The 19,484-nt window shown below is 27.7% G+C and overlaps 1 protein-coding gene across 1 annotated transcript; it reads right to left on the bottom strand.

Annotated features, from left to right (window-relative positions):
- Nucleotides 1-9,284: 9,284 nt before the first annotated feature.
- Nucleotides 9,285-14,261, bottom strand: LOC100799160 (calmodulin calcium-dependent NAD kinase). Its single transcript, XM_003536186.5, has 9 exons — nucleotides 14,074-14,261; nucleotides 13,795-13,965; nucleotides 12,312-12,535; nucleotides 11,630-11,691; nucleotides 11,220-11,429; nucleotides 10,981-11,110; nucleotides 10,436-10,782; nucleotides 10,193-10,337; nucleotides 9,285-10,082 (listed from the first exon to the last, which is right to left on the bottom strand). The coding sequence occupies exons 1-9, from the start codon at nucleotides 14,084-14,086 to the stop codon at nucleotides 9,831-9,833; spliced, it is 1,554 nt and encodes a 517-aa protein (XP_003536234.1). The 5' UTR covers nucleotides 14,087-14,261; the 3' UTR covers nucleotides 9,285-9,830.
- Nucleotides 14,262-19,484: the final 5,223 nt, after the last annotated feature.

The raw sequence follows: 19,484 nt of genomic DNA, 5'->3' as shown, positions 1-19,484 counted from the left end.
CTTCAGCATTCAAACTGCCTACCCTTTCCAAGCATTTGATAGCTTTAGGGTCCACTGCTAGATTGTGATCACCATCATTCTTCCACATAAGCTGCAATGTATTGCAAGCAAGTTATCTTCATCACATTTTAATACTGATAGTGTAAAATCAAGTATTCCAGCACAAAGAGGGTGCAAAATTGTTCACATTGTTCACATTTTAACACTGACAGTGTAAAATCAACCATTCCAGCGCAAAGACATTTTAACACTGTCTGTGTGATTTGAAGAACTAACAAAAAGGTGTCATTGTCATTTGGGTGAATCTAATCAAATGATGAATTATATGTACAGTATAAAGTTGTAAAATAAAAAAACATCAAAAAGATATATATAATGGCATAGGCAAGTAATAAAAATTAAGGACAGAAAACAGTGGAAAAAAATAGATACAATAATGTTATCTTTTTTATTTTAAAAAAATTTAGATAGAATAATTTTATCTTTACTATTTTATTTTTAAATTATTTTTGTTACAACAAATTGAATAGTAAAGCAAAAGATTTTAACACAGATTAGATAATATATCGATAAAGTGTACAGAGTTTCATTCTCTTCCTCTGACATAGTCAATTCAAATTAGTGTCTATTTGTAAGTTTATTTTAGGATATTATAAACCTAACTCCTATTGATCTCACACTCTTATCCTAGGGAGAGTGTGTTAATAGTACGAAGAAACTTAGCAAAGTGACATAAAATAATGTATGGATACAATAATTTAGTAATATAAGAAATTGTATATGAAAATTTATTGAAAAGTTTGATTTCTTATCAACTACTTTTTTTAAAGAAATCAACTACTTCTTAATTGATGGATAAAATATTTGTTGGTGAGGCTCACAATTGACATGCATGAAAAAAAAAAATGCATGAACCCCCTGGAATGTTGTGATAAAATAACTCATAACAATTATGTGATATTTTATTATTATTTTTTTCATATTTCTCACTTTTTATTTTATTTTTTAAATTATTTTGTATCATTAATTAATCATAATTGTTTCCGGTATAACTTATAAAACAATTTTTATAAAATAATAAATTTATTATGATAAATTTGTGATTAAATAAAAATAATTTGTGTACATCTTATTCATGAATTAAATTATAGTTGAATAATGTAAAATTATCAAAGTTTATAAATTATTTTCATTTATTTCTTAATAAATTAATTGTCAGTCCAATTGTATGGCTTCAGCTATCCTATACTGTTAACACTTTGCTTAAGTAACAGCAAAATGAGGATTCGAGAAGAGAAAAAAGAAAACAACACAAAAAACGCATTTGTATTCATAAAAAAATTGTTTTAAAAAATACAAATAACTTTTTATGCTAAATAAAATTATAAATATCTAATATTGCTAGAAAGTGGTTTGATTTCCGACTTGGTTTTAAGAAACCAATTTTTTCAGCCATTAATTTCTCATCTAAAATATTGTAAGTTTTGAATTCTATCCATAAAAGAAGTCTTCTAAAAACTAAAATAAAAGAGCCTAGAGATATTTTAGATGTCTTCCCATTCTTTTCTCTCCTGTGGTTCTATTGGAGTGAGCTTGGTGTGAGTTGTACCACTCTAATATTGGTCTTGCTTGCATGGAAAGAAAAATAGAAAGAAAAAAAAAACAAGTTTTTTCTTTTATTTGATTGAAGATTTGAAGGGGAAAAAAAGAAAAAATAATTGACTTGAAAAAACAAAATTCTTTAGCTTTAATTTTTTTTTTCTCTCCCACTTTTCTTCTTCTGCACAATCAATCATAGTATAAAAGTAAAAAAAAAAATCGAACGAAGTCTAAGAATCTAGCATTAGAAATTGTGAATTTTTATTTCAGTTAAAAAAATATACATAGCAACATAGTGGGAGAACTTTTCGATCTCTACCAGATGCAGGACGCCCATATTACGATCAGCCGGGGAATGAGCTTTTCATCCATAGAACATGAAGAACGTGAACTTAATATGTCATTGATGGATAGTTAAGAAAGCTTGCAAAGGAAGAAATGAATAAAGGGACGCTGACTTAGTTACATAGATACTTAGATGTTAGAGTAACTAACCTTGTAATTAACTTTTAACTCACTAATTCTAACTCAAACTAGATGATTAGATTAAGAGTTAACCACCTAACCTCACCACCTTTAACTCGGGTTGAATGGATTACTAATTAATCTATGCTAAGACTTCTGTTCTCGTACCACCGGCCACCGGCCATCGGAACATGTGTGAACTTGATTACTTTCCCAATAAAATTGTCTTAGAAAATTGTGATGAAATAGGTGTTATTATAATTAAACTATAAACTACATGCTTCCGTATGAAGTATGAACCAAAATGAACATATGCAAATTTGTTGCAAATGATTGGACGGTCATGGTTTTTTCATAAATTTTCTTTTCATTAAATAATAGTTTTCAGAGAAATTTACTATATATAATACTAGGTTATACCCATGTGATGCAATGATGAGAATTATGTTACTTAGTTAGGTTGAAAATAAATTATAGTAACTAAGAGTGGGTCCCGAGCATATGTACGGTTTCTTTACGTAAAAAAAGAGAAAAAAAAAGAAAAAATAAAACGAAAAGTATAGAATTATTCGATCCTTTTTCACACACGGTGACGGCTAAATAATTTATAATTTAAAGTGATGAGTTAGGATTTTTCGTGAACATTAATTATACACGTAATTAGTAATACTTCGCATTAATAATATGATCATTACGTCGCATCCTAGGCTTGTTCTTGACCGCATCTGTGTCACCCACATCCCGCCACCTTCCTCTTCCTCTTTTTCACCATTGTCGCCTGGGACGACCATTGACTACCAAAACAACAAGAAAACAGTTGAAAACAATGGGAGGGGAAAACAAATTTGTTTGAATATATATATTGATAACATTTGTGCAATTATAAATACTAATGTTTTCAAGAGAGATAAAAGAGAAATTATAAATACTAATGAAATGTTAATAATATTGAGGTATCTACATATAACTATCTAAAATTAATTATTTTATCTATCTATTTTTTTTCTCATATAGTATTACCTTTGTACGTCATATATATATATATATATATATATATATATATATATATATATATATATATATATATAGTTTGATATAAAATTATATTATTTTTTCTTGGTCCCCTAAAATTAAATTTATGGTTAGTGATGATGTGAAACTAACTTGTTAATTCACTTACACTTGATGGGATACTAACATGTTGTACTAGTATGCACATATATGTTAACATGACACTAGAGTTGTTAAAATAAAAAATAAGCTTGGTCGAATGGATTTCTTGGTGACCTTGTAAATTAGGCTAAATTGAATTCTAAAAATATTGTGTAAATTGAGTCTAGCCATTTTCGCCCATAAGGCTTGGGGCAAACCCTTTTAATAATAAATAATAAAATTATATTTGGTAAGATATTTTAATTAATTTTTAACTTTTTTACTAACTGAAAAACTTATTTAACTATTCGATAAACTTATTTAACTATTCGATAAATAAGTTTTTTTAATAACTTCCGAGTAACTTTTAATATTTTTTGAAATGATACTTGAAAACTATGTATGACAAGACATTTAAGCTAATTTTTAATTTTTTTTCTTTACTAAAAACTTGTTTGATTGTTAGTAAATAATCTTTTTTTTAATAATTTTTTAATAGTTTCTAGTGTTTCTTGAAACACCACTTCAAGTAATAATATTTTTTTTTAAATACTACATTCTAAATTTTTATATTTTCTTGACACTAGAGTTGTTTCTTAATATATTTATCAAAATTGTTGATCACCTTTTCTAAACAAATCATGGTTTTATTATTTTTTATTTTACTTTTTTCAGCTATTTCAACAACTAATTTTATTTAACACTTGTAATTTAATAAGCTAGTTTTTTAACTACCAGCTTTTACTTAATTTTTTAGCTTTTAACTAGTCAAAACTAGTTTTGTTAAACACATTTGAAGTATGATTTTTTTAAACTCTAGCTTTTAACTTTCTAATTTTTTTATATATTTTCTTTAATTTTTATCTTCAATATATTTATCCAATTTTCTTATTATCTTTTTTAAATAAATAATAATATTATTATTTTTCAGTCATTCTATAATTTTTAGTTATTTAAATAGTTAATCTTACTAACACTTATAATATAATAGACTAACTTTTCAATTTCTAATTTTCAACTATCAGCTAACTTTTCTGTTCTTAATTATCTTTCCAACTTTCAATTAATTATTCAGTTAATCTTATGAAATATAATCTAAATAAGGTAAATGAAAGACGTGAAACATTAAAATGTCAAACATAAACACTCAAATTCTTAAACATATGCTTGTCTCGTGAGTGAGTATGTGACTTTGGATAGAATTTTCCATTTTTTTCAACATATACTTGTCAAATATATTAGTTCGGATTTAACTAATAAATAATAATGAAGGATGTCATGTGTACGTGAATCATGATAATGAAATGGGTATCAATTTACCTGCTGCTCTAGGAGGCATGTTGTTGAGGGACTTCACACTTCCTGCCAAGTGTCAATAATAAAAAATAAAATAAAAACCCACCATCCACACTATATATGATTATTAATTACACCAATTATAACCTTAAACCCAATGAATATACTAATGACAACCATGATTAGGCATTTAAACACGCTGAACTAAGTTCGTATTGGGCCAACCATTAAATCAAACACCTATTAGGGTTAGTCTAGGTAACTTGCATGAGGAACATATTCTTTTTTTTTTTTTTTTCTTATTTGGTCTAGGGGTCATATAGTCATCATCTTTACTTATTACGTGAATTGTCTTTTTTTTTTTTTCAATCACCAATTATATTTCACATGAATCACATATTCGACTTAAGATGTAACAACACTCACTAATTTCATAATAAATAATTCATAGACATTATGTAAAAATTAAACTAAAACTCAAGTCTATATGCAATGTAGTGTCATGTCAGTGAAAAATAACACTAGGACACTTAGGAGTACATAACAAGACATGTCACACAATGAGTATGTTAAGTCACTCTCATTACGTAAAATCACAAGGTGACCAGTCAGGATCACTCTGTTTTGCGAGAATGTTCCAACCGTATGAGATCAACATAGGTTTAGATGAGCACTTAAATCAAGAGTATTTACTCCTAAGGCTTAGATCTTGAAGAATCTGTTAGGGTCTCACCTTCCTAATTCAAGTTCAACCCCTAAAATAACTTTTACATGCAGACATTGCTCATGAATTATATAATACCCACAACTTCACACTTGTTTTCAAACAAGTTTAACACATTGTACTACAATTTAACAACTTCACACTTGTTTTTGCATACAGACACTGCTCATGAATTATACTTTCCTTTTAACACCTCCCGCATAAATATTTTTATCAAGGTAAACACTAGTAGGATTATTGTATAATTCACAACTCACAACACAAGCATTGTCATATCAAGTATTAACCACACACTTATAACAACAATATCCCATGTCCATAATTTAACATCTCACAATATCACAATCTACCATCATATGTTCACATGTATCCCACATATTAACACATGCTTAATTTATCCCTTACACACAATTGCAATCACAATTTCATGATCCCAATATAACAATTTATCATGTTGATCTAGTAAATCTTGTCCAAAATACAAACAAATTGTACAAAAATGCTTCTCACAACAAGGGAGTAAAACTCCTCAAACAATTTCACATAATTATATCAAAATCAAAGGAATAAAAAAATCATAAGTCAAAAACACCAAAACACTCAGTTTTATCAACCAATTCACATCAAGACATCAATTGGTCCATCAAACACAACAATCTTGTAATTATAATCGTAAAGGAAGAATTGCAATACAATAAACATCTCAAAATAAATCTCAATTCAATCCTCTAAGGATTCATACACATGTTCATTCTAACCTCGATTACAATAAACTCATCACTTACCTCTAAACGAGTTCACGTATGTAGTCCGACAGCGATAACGACATCTTTAATGGTTCCGTAAGATTTCTCAAGTTTTTATCTAGTTGCTCTATTAGAGTTTTCAAACGTTAAAGAAAAGGAGATGAGATTGAAGCCTCCATTTCATTGTCTCCATGAGAGGGATATTTCTCTTTTCACGGATACTATTTTGCAAATCCCAATGATGAAGACGTGCGAAATGAGTTTTGAATATGGTGTTAAAAGTTTACGATGATCCAACGGTTAACAAGTTCAGGATCATAGTTTTATCAAAAAAAATTTGGATGTATACAAAAAAAAATAAAATTAGAAGAGGAAGAAGGAAAATTAAATTTAAAAGGAATAGAAAGCGTATAACCTCCTTTGTCGTCCCATATTTATGGCAAGGATCAACATCTTCTTCGATGAGCTTAATTGTGTGAAGTGAATAAAATATACAAATAATATCTTTGATGACAATCAAGTAGAAGTCATGGTAAGAAGTAGCTTCCTGTCCTTGTTCTTAATCAAATTTACGTATATACACTTTCCTTTAAAAATTAAACAACTTATTTTTTATAAAAGGAAAAAAAGAGAGAGAATAAATAGCTTTTTTTATATAAAAAAATTTTAAGTGTGATCTTGGAATGGTGTTAGTAATGAAGACAATTTCATATCAAGTAATGAAAAAAAAGTAGAAGTAGTAAATACTTGTTTCTAACTATTACAAGTCTAGTAGATTAGATTGAATTTTCAGTCCCGTCTATCATATTTCCCCTTGTGAAGTCGGAACTATCTTTTTTTTTAAAAAAATTAGTGATCATTATATCACTCTTAATTTTTTACCATCACGTATGTAATTCATTCAGATCTTTTATCAGACTCATAGTTACAAGATTTTTTCACCCAAGAAAGAAGTTTTAAAATATTTTGTCTTTATATACAGAATGAAAAATAAAATAGCATTATATATATATATATATATATATATATATATATATATATATATATATATATATATATATATATATATATATAATAGTTTCTTAAAGATAGGTAAGTTGGATGTATAAAAAAAGTTTAATCGTTCTCCTATTTTTTAACATCTATAATTTTCTCTTGTTTTAAAATAATTCATTTAATCTTTTTATTTTTTAAAATATGTAATTTTAATTTTCTTATTTTAAAATAAGACATTAATTTCTTATATTTTAAAAATTTATAATTTTAATACTTCTGTCAAAACTCAAACTATTATTTCTCAGGAGATTAATATTAATTATGACATAAATTAAATAAATAATTTTGTGTCACGTTATGAAATTTTGATCCTATTAGGTTAATTTTTTAAAAATTAATACTTTTTGAATTTAATGAAAAGATCAAAATTGTAAATTTTAAAAAATTAAAAAATTAAAATGTTTCTAAAAATAGGAAAACTAAAGTTATGAATTTTAAAAAATATAAAACTAAATGTTTCTATTTTAAAATAAAATAATTAAAAATTAAAATTATGAATTTTTAAAAATAAAAGAAAAACAATTATATTTAAGTCTTAAAAAAATTAGTGAAGTTGGTATTTAAATGTGTGAACTCCGTGATTACATAAATACAACCCAACTACCCATCATTAATAAACATTAATAAGTTTAAATGCTCAAGTTGACCGGTATGTTTAATTTTTTAAACGTAGACTTTCTATGAGCCCGTCGCGTTGGCAGCTTTAGGATATGTTTGAATTTTTAGTACGAGGGTTCAAAAGTATGGTTAATTTGTAAAATTAATTTGGGTTTATGTTTTGTTATCATTTAAAAGTATGCTTAAAAGTAAAATTTTAATTCTTCGGTGTACATTTGGATTAACTTAAGTTTGTAAAATGATTTAAACTTAAGTTTATAAATTTTAATCCAAGCATATATTTAAAGGATGTTTAAGAGGGACAAAATCTTCTGAATCAATGAGATTTTATAAAATTAATTTTAAATAAACACAAATATATTATAACATAATTTTTGTTTGGATAACCTATACTAAAAAATTAATTTCTCACAAAATTGTTTAAAAACTACGATCAAAATTTATTTTGGGTGCATGATTACCAAAATGAATTTTAATATTCATATATATGCAGACTTTTTGTATTGTAATTCATTATATATATATATATATATATATATATATATATATATATATATATATATATATATATATATATATATATATATATATATATATATATATATACACACACACGTACGTGTATGTGTGTATATTTAATAATTTTGAAAAGTAAAGGAAATTATACTTGCTTTTGCTAGGCTGTCTTAATTTTAATTGGGTTTCTATATATTATTAAAGAAAAAATAAAAGCACTAATTTATAACAAGTTGTAAAAATAATTTAACATGGCAACATTGCTATCCCGATTCAGTTGGTTAGGTACTATTTATCATTTAATTTACTATTTATTACTTGGAGAAAACCCCTAAAAAATAGGGGTATATTTGGAACAATCTAGCTAAGCTGGCATTAGAGTTGGAGATGTGACGGGCTTGAGTTAGTTCACGTAAGCCTGCAGTTAAATGGACTGTGATCCACAGACAAACCAGCATTTAACAAACTTGTTTAAGCTCATAATTAAACAGATTGATTAACTTCATATTTTTTAAATAGTTAAATAGACCAGTGCGCTTGCCAAGCAAAAATGACTTTATTTTTCACTTCAAAAATAGATAAAACATTTTTAAATTATTTTTATGAAAAAACGAGTTAGTTCACAAAAATTCGAGTAGGATAAACGGTTAAAAAAATCTTTATCAACTGATCATGAGAAAATCACATGACTAAAATTGATATCATCTTGAATCCAAACTTGGATTTTATTGCTCATATATAACTCAACTTTTTCATTACTCATATCTAACTCGACTTTTTCATTTTTAATTGAATGTGAAACTTCATGATCAGACTTAATTCTAACATAATTCTAACATATAGGATCATAATATTCTACCATGTTTGTCTTAGTTGCAAGAGAAAAAAAAAATAAAAGTATAAAATAGATTGTAATTTTTTTTATAGGCAAATATTTGTTTATTAATTTTGGTTAAAAATATCAGTGAAGGAATTGGAACTCTCAATCGACCAATTATAAACATAAAGTTATGATATGGAAACCATTGGAGTTAACTGCACCTACATGCAATTCGATCTGCAAATTAACAGAAAATCTGGAAATCAGGAACCAACAAGTATGAGACACCATATTTTGATTTAATATTTATTGATTGATATGTAAAGAAAACAATCCCTCCAATTCAGGGACCGTTTCTGAACTCTCTTCCTACATCAATTGAACCCTCTTCCTCCAGTGACCGCTACACGGTGGCATCCTTTGGATCATACTTTGTCTATTTTTCTTCAACGAAAAGAAACTAAGTTTCACCCATCAACATTGGAGTTTACAACCCTGATTTTTGTTTTTGTTTTTGTTTTGGTTACAACGTAAGGCTAGATTCAATAATCAGTAATTATATACATTTGATTTGAACTGAAAATGCTTCAATGAAGTACGTTTTAATTAATTTACGCACACATATGTACATGGGCAAACTTAACCGTGAATTAGAGTTGGTTTGCATATTGATGCAAAGAAAACGACTTCCATGCAGAACTCGACCTTCTCCCTTTGTATTCTTCGGTCGTTAATTAAACCATAGGGAATAGCAGATACAAAACTTGGTAACTCAAACTTTGTTAGATACTCCAAAACTTGGCTTTGGGAGGAAAATATCATGCAGCAATATCAATGGTTACCGTTTTCTGATGGATGTTTCTATTTTCTGAATGAATTCCTTCAATTCCTTCTGATCATTATTATACCTTGAAGGTGAAAGAACAATGTCTTTCCAAACAGAACCAGGTTCCATTATAGGGCTGGGATCCTTGTAAAGTTCGTAGATGGAATCAGCTTCAACATTTACACTGCCTATCCTTTCCAAGCATTTGATATCTTTGGGATCAGGCAGATTCTGATTCTGATCACCATCCTTCCGCCATTTGAGCTGTAATGTGTTACAAGCTTGTTACCTTTTTGACATTTAAATTAATACTAGCTAGTAAAGTGTGAAATTAATCATTTCTTCACAAGAGTGTGCAAAGATGTTCGAATTACCTGTGGTGGACCACCGACATCATTTGTGCAATAGAGCCTGGCATCATCAACAAGTTTGCAAAATCTTGGAAATGCATTAGCAAATCTTTTGTGAGATTTCAACTGTGAATTCACCCTTACTGCCCTCCCTGTCATAATAGCTCTCCTGTCAAAATTCCAATGGCAAATGTTAACTTTCATATATATATATATAAAACCAATTCCCAAACTAGCAACACGGATGATTCCACAAAGCATTTATACCTAATGCCTCTAACAACAGCAAGATAGCCATCACAAACCACACCAACTAGCTCAATTCTGTAAGGTTTTCGCGTGCGTGATTCTCCATTACAATTTTCCTCTGATTGAAGATGTTCTTCTGCGTCATCTACTTGCTCCCAGTAATCTTCTGTAATTATTGTACCATCTTCAGATACTTTATATCCTACCCCCATTCGGTACCTGTGTTTGTGAACATTTCTTGCCATAGTAATAGTCTGCTCCACAAATGGTTCCCATGATAAGGTACCATCCATGATCACATCTCGACCCTCATTTAAAGCTGTCACTAGCAGAGATGATGCAGCATCAGTGGAAGATTGATGCACCTGTTCAGATTTTGATAAATTTAATTAAAGCAATCATTTGTTAAAAATAGCTTATAAGGATCTAATATATCTCATCCATTTTGATAATATATTTTGGATTCCTATAACATTAGTCACATGCTGCACATACATTAGTGTGGAGAGTTAGTGGAAAAATGATAATAATAACATGGAGGTCATGTTCACACAGAAGCATACCAATTCAGCAGTTTGGAGCATGTCATCATGGTGACCTCTGGAGCTAAGGGCTCTATATATGACGTCATTTTCCTTAAAAGCATCCGGCTCAACCACCACAGCATTTGAAGCTGCTCCAGACCAAAATGATCTGCCAAAGCCAATTGATACACATAAATATATAATCTTTACACATTCATATTATTTTGTAAAACTATTAGCATTAGAGAATGATAATAGTGCAAGAGTAGAATTATTACTCTTTAAGAATGTCTTTAAGAACAGTGCTTTTTCCAGCTCCCATGCCTCCTCCCATAAGCAGAAGCACTGGACTCCTCTCACTGTGGACATTGTGGACCATGTCGTTCGTTCTTTGTGAGTCAAGCTTTATTGCTTTCATCTCTTCCACCAATGTAGAGAACACTCTTGCCACCTTCAGATTCTTCGTTACTCTCTCAAACCTCTGTTCCCTGTACAAGTATATTAATATTTCAATTTACATACACTTATATAATAATAATATAACTTTCTCCATAAGATTTTCTTATATGATGATATTTCCTTGTATAACATTTTCGATTAGAAATGTTAATAAGATATAAAGTGAAATTAATTATATATAATGAGAAAAGTTATTTTAAAGAAAATAAAAAAATAAAGAAAAATTTACCTTGTAGCTTCCAATAGAATCTTTTTTAGTCGTATTTTCGGAGGTGACTCAACACTCAATACCTATAATTGAGACAAGTAATAATATAATTGAATTAAATAAACAAAGTATGACCAGAAGAAAGAAAAATAAAGCACCGTAAGTAAATACAAATAATGTAGTGATATTTTTATATACTTTATTTAGTCAAAATATAAAAATTTAATGATAACATTAAAAAATAATTCACGTTTTTCATTCTTTTAAAAATAACTAACAAGATTTCTTTCTTTAAAACAATTGATATTAAGAAGCAGCATAATTAAATTTCAAAACTAATGCAGTAATTATAAATCATTATTAATAACCTTGCATATTTATGTTTGAATAAATCTCCTGTAATATATTACTAATAATCTTATTATTAAATGAAAAAAATATTAAATATATATTTTTTAATTTTATTACTTTGTAAGAAGTATTACAAGCATCTCATATATACATTTTTTTAAAACATCCCCAAATAATATAGCCAAATCTGTTCAATAAATACGAGGATGATACAAATACTCTAATACTCTACTTATACATTGCCTATTATTATCATCCCCAAAAGTAACAAATGTTAGGACACTTATTAGTACCAAAATCTGCTTGAAGTATACTGCATGCAAAGTTTTGTTCTAAATTATATATACTGTACCTGACTAATAATATAAGAAGCTTGGTTCCAATTAAATGCGAAATAACTGAGGATGCATCGATCAAACTCATTAATAAATTTCTGGCATAAAGTAGTAGGGTCCTTCTGATCAGCAAGATATTCAAGGATGCTTTCCAAACACTCCTTGGGTTTTATCAAATACTCATCTGCCAATCTACACAGCTCAGCTGGAACCTCGCTCTCTAAGAATCCCATTTGCCTACCTGCAAAACCAAACACACCCATTCACCATTCAACAAATTAACCCATGTCATATGTTATTATGGAAATTAAAGCTCAAGCATTACTGTATGTATGTTTTTATGTTGTTTTTCTTTTTTAAAATTTATATATATATATAAATCTATGAAAAAGTTTACAATTCAAAGGTTTAGCGGCTTGAACGGTGGAAAAGCTGGACCGTTCTATAATAAAAAAACATTAAAAAAGTCAAAGCAAGATATTGGGTTCAAATGTGGTGTACATACACGACAAATTTTCAGCTGCACTTCGTTCTTTTAATGTCACAATTTTTTCTTTTTTTAGGAAAATGTCATAACATATGAGCACATGGAACATTAATGTCCCGTTGAAAATAATACTAATTATATATTTGTCCATAAGTTCATGACCTTGACCGCCCTAGAAGCATATATGCCACTTTTCTATTTGTCTTTTACCCGCAAATTAAGCAGGAAAATGAAACAGAGCTTGCAAAATATAAATTTTTTTTTAATACAACATTGAAAAGACCAACTTAAGTTATCATATGTATCTATTTTTGAGATATAAGATTTTTTTTATCGATAAATCATAATTTTATTTGCAGATTGAACTCGCCACCTTTCTTTTATTAGATTCACGTCCAATTTTGATTTGCTACAACTTTTCAAAAGTGAATCAAACATAATTAATTTCGGATTTTGAATTGGACGTGGATCTATTTTTATTTTATTTTATATGTGGAGCAGATGTTTACAATAACCAAACACGTGCTTAGTTTTTCCCGTGTAGTACATATATTTCAGTCAAAATTTTAATTTTAAGAAAATAAAAACTTATGAAACACTGTCTAAATGAAACGAAACAGGCCTGAAAAAGACTGAGAAATTGAGACGATGCAGGAGAGAAGAAGGAGATCTGTTCCATTCACTGGTGCTTAAAATTAAATAAAATAAGATAAATTATAATTAATTTGACAATATAAAAATACATGTCCAATTTTTAAGGAAAAAAATTAATTACAAAATAAAATTTAATCCCCTACTTAGGCACACCTATTCTAGGGCCCTGACAGGAAGAGTGGATTCATTTCGATCGCTTTCTGAAAATCTTTGAAACAAATACTACTAATTTTGATCACTTATTCCATATCCAATCATTTTCTTGGTTTTCCATTAATCATAGTACGCGTGTTTTGGTTTCATGTTCATTAAACGAACTAACGATAAATTAATTAAGGATAAACAAGTTAGTTAATTACCAACATAGAGAGAGAACTTCTCAAGCTTTACAACACGGCCAAAGTGATCTTTTTTGTGGCGGGGAACGATGCTCTGGTCTCCCACCACCCTTGACTTGTCCATAATCATTCCGGCGACGGAGGAAATCAGAACTTGTGAGAGGTTATTAATGACTTTACCAGCAGAACCATCTGAAACAAATTAAGAAGATCGAACAAAATAAAAGTGAATTAATATTGCAAATCTATACCAAATCAAATTATTTGATCAAAGGCTTAACTAACTAATTATTAGTATACCTTGTAGCTGCATCTTCTTGAAGATTTTAGAATCGATACAGATATGATTGATGGTTACAGTGTGAATGGAAGAAGACTGAAAATGCCTATGATGGAGGAGCTATCCGAAACTCAATCATTCTATTGTTTGTATCAACTTCTCGTTGTTATTATAGAGGATTGGCCTTGGATCAAATCAAATGAAAGCCACTCACGAAAGGATAAAAAATCATTAAAAAGTATAGCGAGGTTTTTGGTTTTTTTCAAAAGTAAACCAAACACGACTTCAGACTTGGTTGACCTCTTAGGCTAATATTTTAATCTCTACAAATGTAACTGATAAAGATATTTTATATATAACTCTTTAATTGTATAAATTTAATTTATTTTATTAATTGTATTATTTTAATAAATCAAATTATTATTAAAATAAAACATTATATAATTTAATTTAAATTTAAAGATAAGAGTATAGTTAAAATAATATCATTTTTAAGAAAATAAAACTTATTGAAATATTCTACAAAATATGATTTAAGTCCCATTCTTCAAAGTACTTAAATTTATAATATAAAAACAAATTATCTTTAGATAAGTAACTTAATTAAATATCTATTTAATATTTTTTTTTATAAATGAAATTTTATTTATAAGTCTGATTAGACTACTTATTAGAATAAGTTTAAACATTTTTTAATAAAATTTTAAATATAAAATCGTGTAGCCATACAGCTAATCGAATGATGATGTAACATTGACTTTGGTTAATGAATACTTTAAATGTTAAAGTTTTTTTTTTTAAATATAGTATTTTGTATTCTTATTTAATATTTTGATTATTTGGAAAATCAAGATAAATATTTCTCTATTATACTCTATTTTGTACTAATATGTTAAATATGTTCATTAATAAGATTTTATTAAATTATAAATAATAAAAGTTTCATACTCTATTAATAAGCTTTAGTTACCGATTTCGTTCTTATAATTATAAACAAATATTTAATTTTTATATTTAAAAATATCCTTTTTTAGTTCTTATATATATATATATATATATATATATATATATATATATATATATATATATATATATATATATATATATATATATCTTTTTTTTTTTCTTTATATACAGTTAAAGAGATTAAATTTTGTTTTAGACAGTTTTTTTTATAGCAAACAGTTAAAGAGATTAAAATTAGTATGTATAAAAATTTTATTAAAAAAATATTTTTTTAATATAGAAACATACAAAAATAATTGTTGAAACCAAACAAGTAATTAAACTAAAATGTACTCAATTGAGAAGAGCGGAAAAGTGTTTCTTTCGGAAGCTGTAAATTGTGCAGTCTTTGTGTTTGTGCTGGAAAACGTGGATGAAATTCTTCGTATTGACGCGTTTGACTTGTAACTCACGTGTTAGTTTAAGTTTAATTATATTGCCCATAAGTATATATGTTTAATCATGGAACTACAAGTAGGTCTATTAACGCGTTTGAGTTATAAGTTATAACCCGTTAAATGTATCTTTGCAAATATATATATATATATATATATATATATATATATATATATATATATATATATATATATATATATATATATATATATATTAAAAATTCTATATTTTATTATTTAGTCCTCCTGAATGGTTAAACCTAAATAATTTCAATGGCATAAATATTGAATTAACATGCTCTGATTCTTTATTTTTTTTATTGTTGAAAGAATTGACTTCACAACTACTCCACAATTTCTGTTTGTATTATCTAAGCACTAGCTAGTCATTCAGAATTACTCATGATACGTAACATGTAACTAAATTTTTTTGTACTAGTAGAGTGTCAACGCGTTGATGTTACAATATTTTTGTTTCATACAGTTTAAAATTATTTCTTAACTTTTTTTAATAAAATAAACAATTTTGTATTTTTTGTTGTATTTGTTTACATTGCTTTCACTAAAAAAAACTATTTTTTAAGAAAAAATTCTATCTGTTTCTAAAACTACTTTTTTTAAACAAACTGGCTTATAATTGTACATACAATTTGATAAATAGTGTTTTGCCTTTAAGTTGCCTCCACACTAGCCAGCTATTTCCTAATTAATTGAAATTATTTTACTTGACAACGACTTAATTTTATTTTTTTAAAATTAACACACATATTTATATATAAACTTTGCTAACCCTCTCATTCTATTTTTCAAGCTTTTAAAAGCTAATTATACGTGTTATATTTTTCAGTCTTAAACATCTTTGATCCTGCTTTTTTTGGGTCAAAAGGAGGTTCTAACAGAAACTAAAGAGAGAAATTAATTCAACACAGTTCGTGACATCTCTAATCCTTTACTTGTTAATTCTAAGCTTCCTTTTTATCAAGAGGGAGGCACACCGATGGATCGAAGAAAATGAGGGCTCTATCTTTTTTTGTTATAAAAAAAATCATATGTATTTTTAATTTGACCTTTACTATTATTTTGAATTTTATGTGACTTTTATTCTACTACAATTATCTATGTTTAAACCTTTGGCCTTTATTTGATATCTGCCATGGAAAATCTTAAATCACTATGAGAAAAAAGAGTAGTGAATAGATATTCAATCTATAGATGATGGCTGCGCCAAAAACTTACGGGAGAGGATACAACTTCATCAATAATTTTTTTTTGTGTGTGTGTGTGTGGAAAAGTACTTTATGCATAAATATATGTACATAAAACAGTAAGACTATAAGAACACTGTAGCTTTTAATGTTGGAGAGGATTCAATTTGATTGTTTTTTAGAGAATACAATTTCGATTGTTTTCTTATATTATATTCGAAGTTAATTTATAATTCTTCAATTTGGTTCTCAGGACAATGGGTTAAGCATTTTTTTTGTCTATCATGGATGGCATTGTGGAAGCTGGGATGACAAATAAATTAATATATCTATTATCCATTAATCCATCAAATTCATCCATTACAAAAAAAAATTAATGATCCAAATTCATTCATTTAATTTTATAGATGGTTAATGATCTATTTACTAATTTTTAAAATCCAATTGATCCTCTGATCAATACTTAATAACAAAAGAATTTGTAGGTAATATTAAACCAACGTTGGCTAGGATATTTTTCGGTCATAGTTGGCTAAGATTATTTTTTGGCAAACATCGACTCGAATTTTTTGACCGATATTGATTGATAATATTTTTTGACTGATATGGTTGAGATTATTTTTTAATTGATGTCAACTGAGGATACTTTTCGACATACGTTAGTTGATGATGTTTTTCAGTTGACGTCGATTGATGTTATTTTTCAGATGATGTTGGTTAGGGTTTTTTTGGCTAACTTCTATTGATGAATTTTTTTTAGTCAACATCAATTGATACTATTTTTTGAACAATGTCAGCTAGTGTTTTTTCAGCAGATTTTGACTAGGGCTTTTTTCTTTTCAATGTTGTCTAGAGTTTTTTTGGCGGACTTTGACAGATGATTTTTTTAGCCAATGTCAACCGATGCTATTTTTCAAATGAAGTCGACTAGGATTTTTTTTTGGTTGACTTTGGTTAGGGTTATTTTTTGGCCGACGTCTTCAAGAGTTTCTTCAGCCAACATCAGCTGATGATGTTTTTCAGTTGACATCGATCGAGGCTACTTTTGGTCGACGTTAGTTAGGGTTTTTATCTCAGTTGATGTCTTCCAAGGCCATTTTTTGGTCGACGTCGACTAGGGTTTTTGAGCGACATTGATCATGGCTATTCTTTGTTGACATCGACAAGGGTTTTTGGTCGATATCAGTCATGTCTAATTTTTGCTAACATCAACAATATTTTTTCCATTGATGTTAGTTGAGGCTTTTTTACTGCTTACATCAACTAGGATTTTTCGATTTACATTAGTTGGGACTATTTTTAGGCCGATGTTGAATGAAAAATATCATCGATCGACATTGTCCAAAAAATCCTAAACAATGTCGGCCAAAAAGTTTCCTCAGTTTTCAATCGAACCAAAAAACCCTTGCCAACGTTAGTCAAAAAATAGCCTTGGTCAATGTTCATCGAAAAAAACCCTAGCTTATGTCACTCAAAAAATAGCCGTATGTCATAAATCATCAATGGCTGACGTCGAAAAAAAAAATAGTCTTAGTTGAAGTCGACTAAAAAAACCTAGTCAATACAAAAAGAAACAGTCACAACTAACGTTGGCAAAAAAAAAAAACTAGTCAACATCGATCAAAAAATAGTCATGACCGATGTCGGCCGAAACATAACATCAATTGACGTCAACCAAAAATACCTAGTCGATGCGAACAAAAAAAATATCCTGATTGAGGTTGGCAAAAAAAAAACCTAGCCGACGTCGATCAAAAAATAATCCTGGACAATGTTGACTTAAGAAAACCTAACCAATATCTGTCAAAAAACATCATTGACCGACATTGACAAAAAAACCTAGTCAATTTCGATCGAAAAAATATTATTGACTGATGTTAGTAAAAAAAAAAGTCTTGATCGATATCTACAAAAATTTAACCTCGATCAAGATTAACCAAAATAATTAAATTTTAAATTTTTTATTTGTGGATGGATTGGATATATATCCATCTATGAAAATAGTGTTAATGAATGGATTAGATAAAAAATTTTATCAAATAGATTATATTGAATAAAATCCATTAAATAATTTTTAATAAATTAAAATAGATTATTTTGATACAATCCATTAATATATGAAAATTCATCCAATCCATCCATTTACCATTCCCAGCAGAAGTATATATACAAGATAAGATGATCTAGCTGATGACGCTATAAGATGATGTTGGTGTTGGTGCCCAACTGGAGATTTGGTTGTCTGCATCTTTCTTAAGTGACGTTGCTGAAGGCATAAAACTGCTATAGCTAATGCCTTATGAGTGGATAAGGCTTTCTTTATTAACTTTTTTTTTGGTTGGAGGATAATGCTTTTTTAATTCTTGTAAATTCACATTTTAAGGATTAAAATTAAAAAAAAAAACTGATAAGAAATAAAAATAACACAAGAACTTACATGGATAAAAATTAAAAAGACATGAACATGAACAAAATTTATATTTAAGTCTTTGTGAATTATTATTAGAATAAAATACAATTATACTTCTAAGTTTTTTCAAATTATAACATAATATCACTATTTTTTTATTCTTACGCTAATCCTTTTAATGTTTAAAAATATTATGCACACTCTTTTATATTTCAGGAATCCCTCTTAGTATTTAAAAAGTTACACTAACCCTCCCTTATATATTACACTGACAAAAGGAGGTTGTTGTAAACATTAAATGAGGAAAATTATGTGTATTTGAAAAAATATCAGTGTAATTTACTCTTTATTATTATATAATTGTTGTTGTTATTTTCATTATTATTGTTCTTGTTATTGTCAAAGTTATTACAGAG

Source organism: Glycine max, chromosome 10 (assembly GCF_000004515.6).
Source record: "Glycine max cultivar Williams 82 chromosome 10, Glycine_max_v4.0, whole genome shotgun sequence".
NCBI lineage: Eukaryota > Viridiplantae > Streptophyta > Magnoliopsida > Fabales > Fabaceae > Glycine > Glycine max.
The sequence above is the reverse complement of the archived record's forward strand: the minus strand, read 5'-3'. Positions and strand labels throughout refer to the sequence as shown.

Bases quoted from the DNA above. Each gene is read 5' to 3' on its own strand.
- LOC100799160 (XM_003536186.5), bottom strand. The intron at 11,430-11,629 runs GTAAATTTTTCT...ATACTTGTACAG, and splicing joins ATTCTATTGGAAGCTACAAG to GGAACAGAGGTTTGAGAGAG. The intron at 10,783-10,980 runs GTATGCTTCTGT...AAATCTGAACAG, and splicing joins TGCTCCAAACTGCTGAATTG to GTGCATCAATCTTCCACTGA.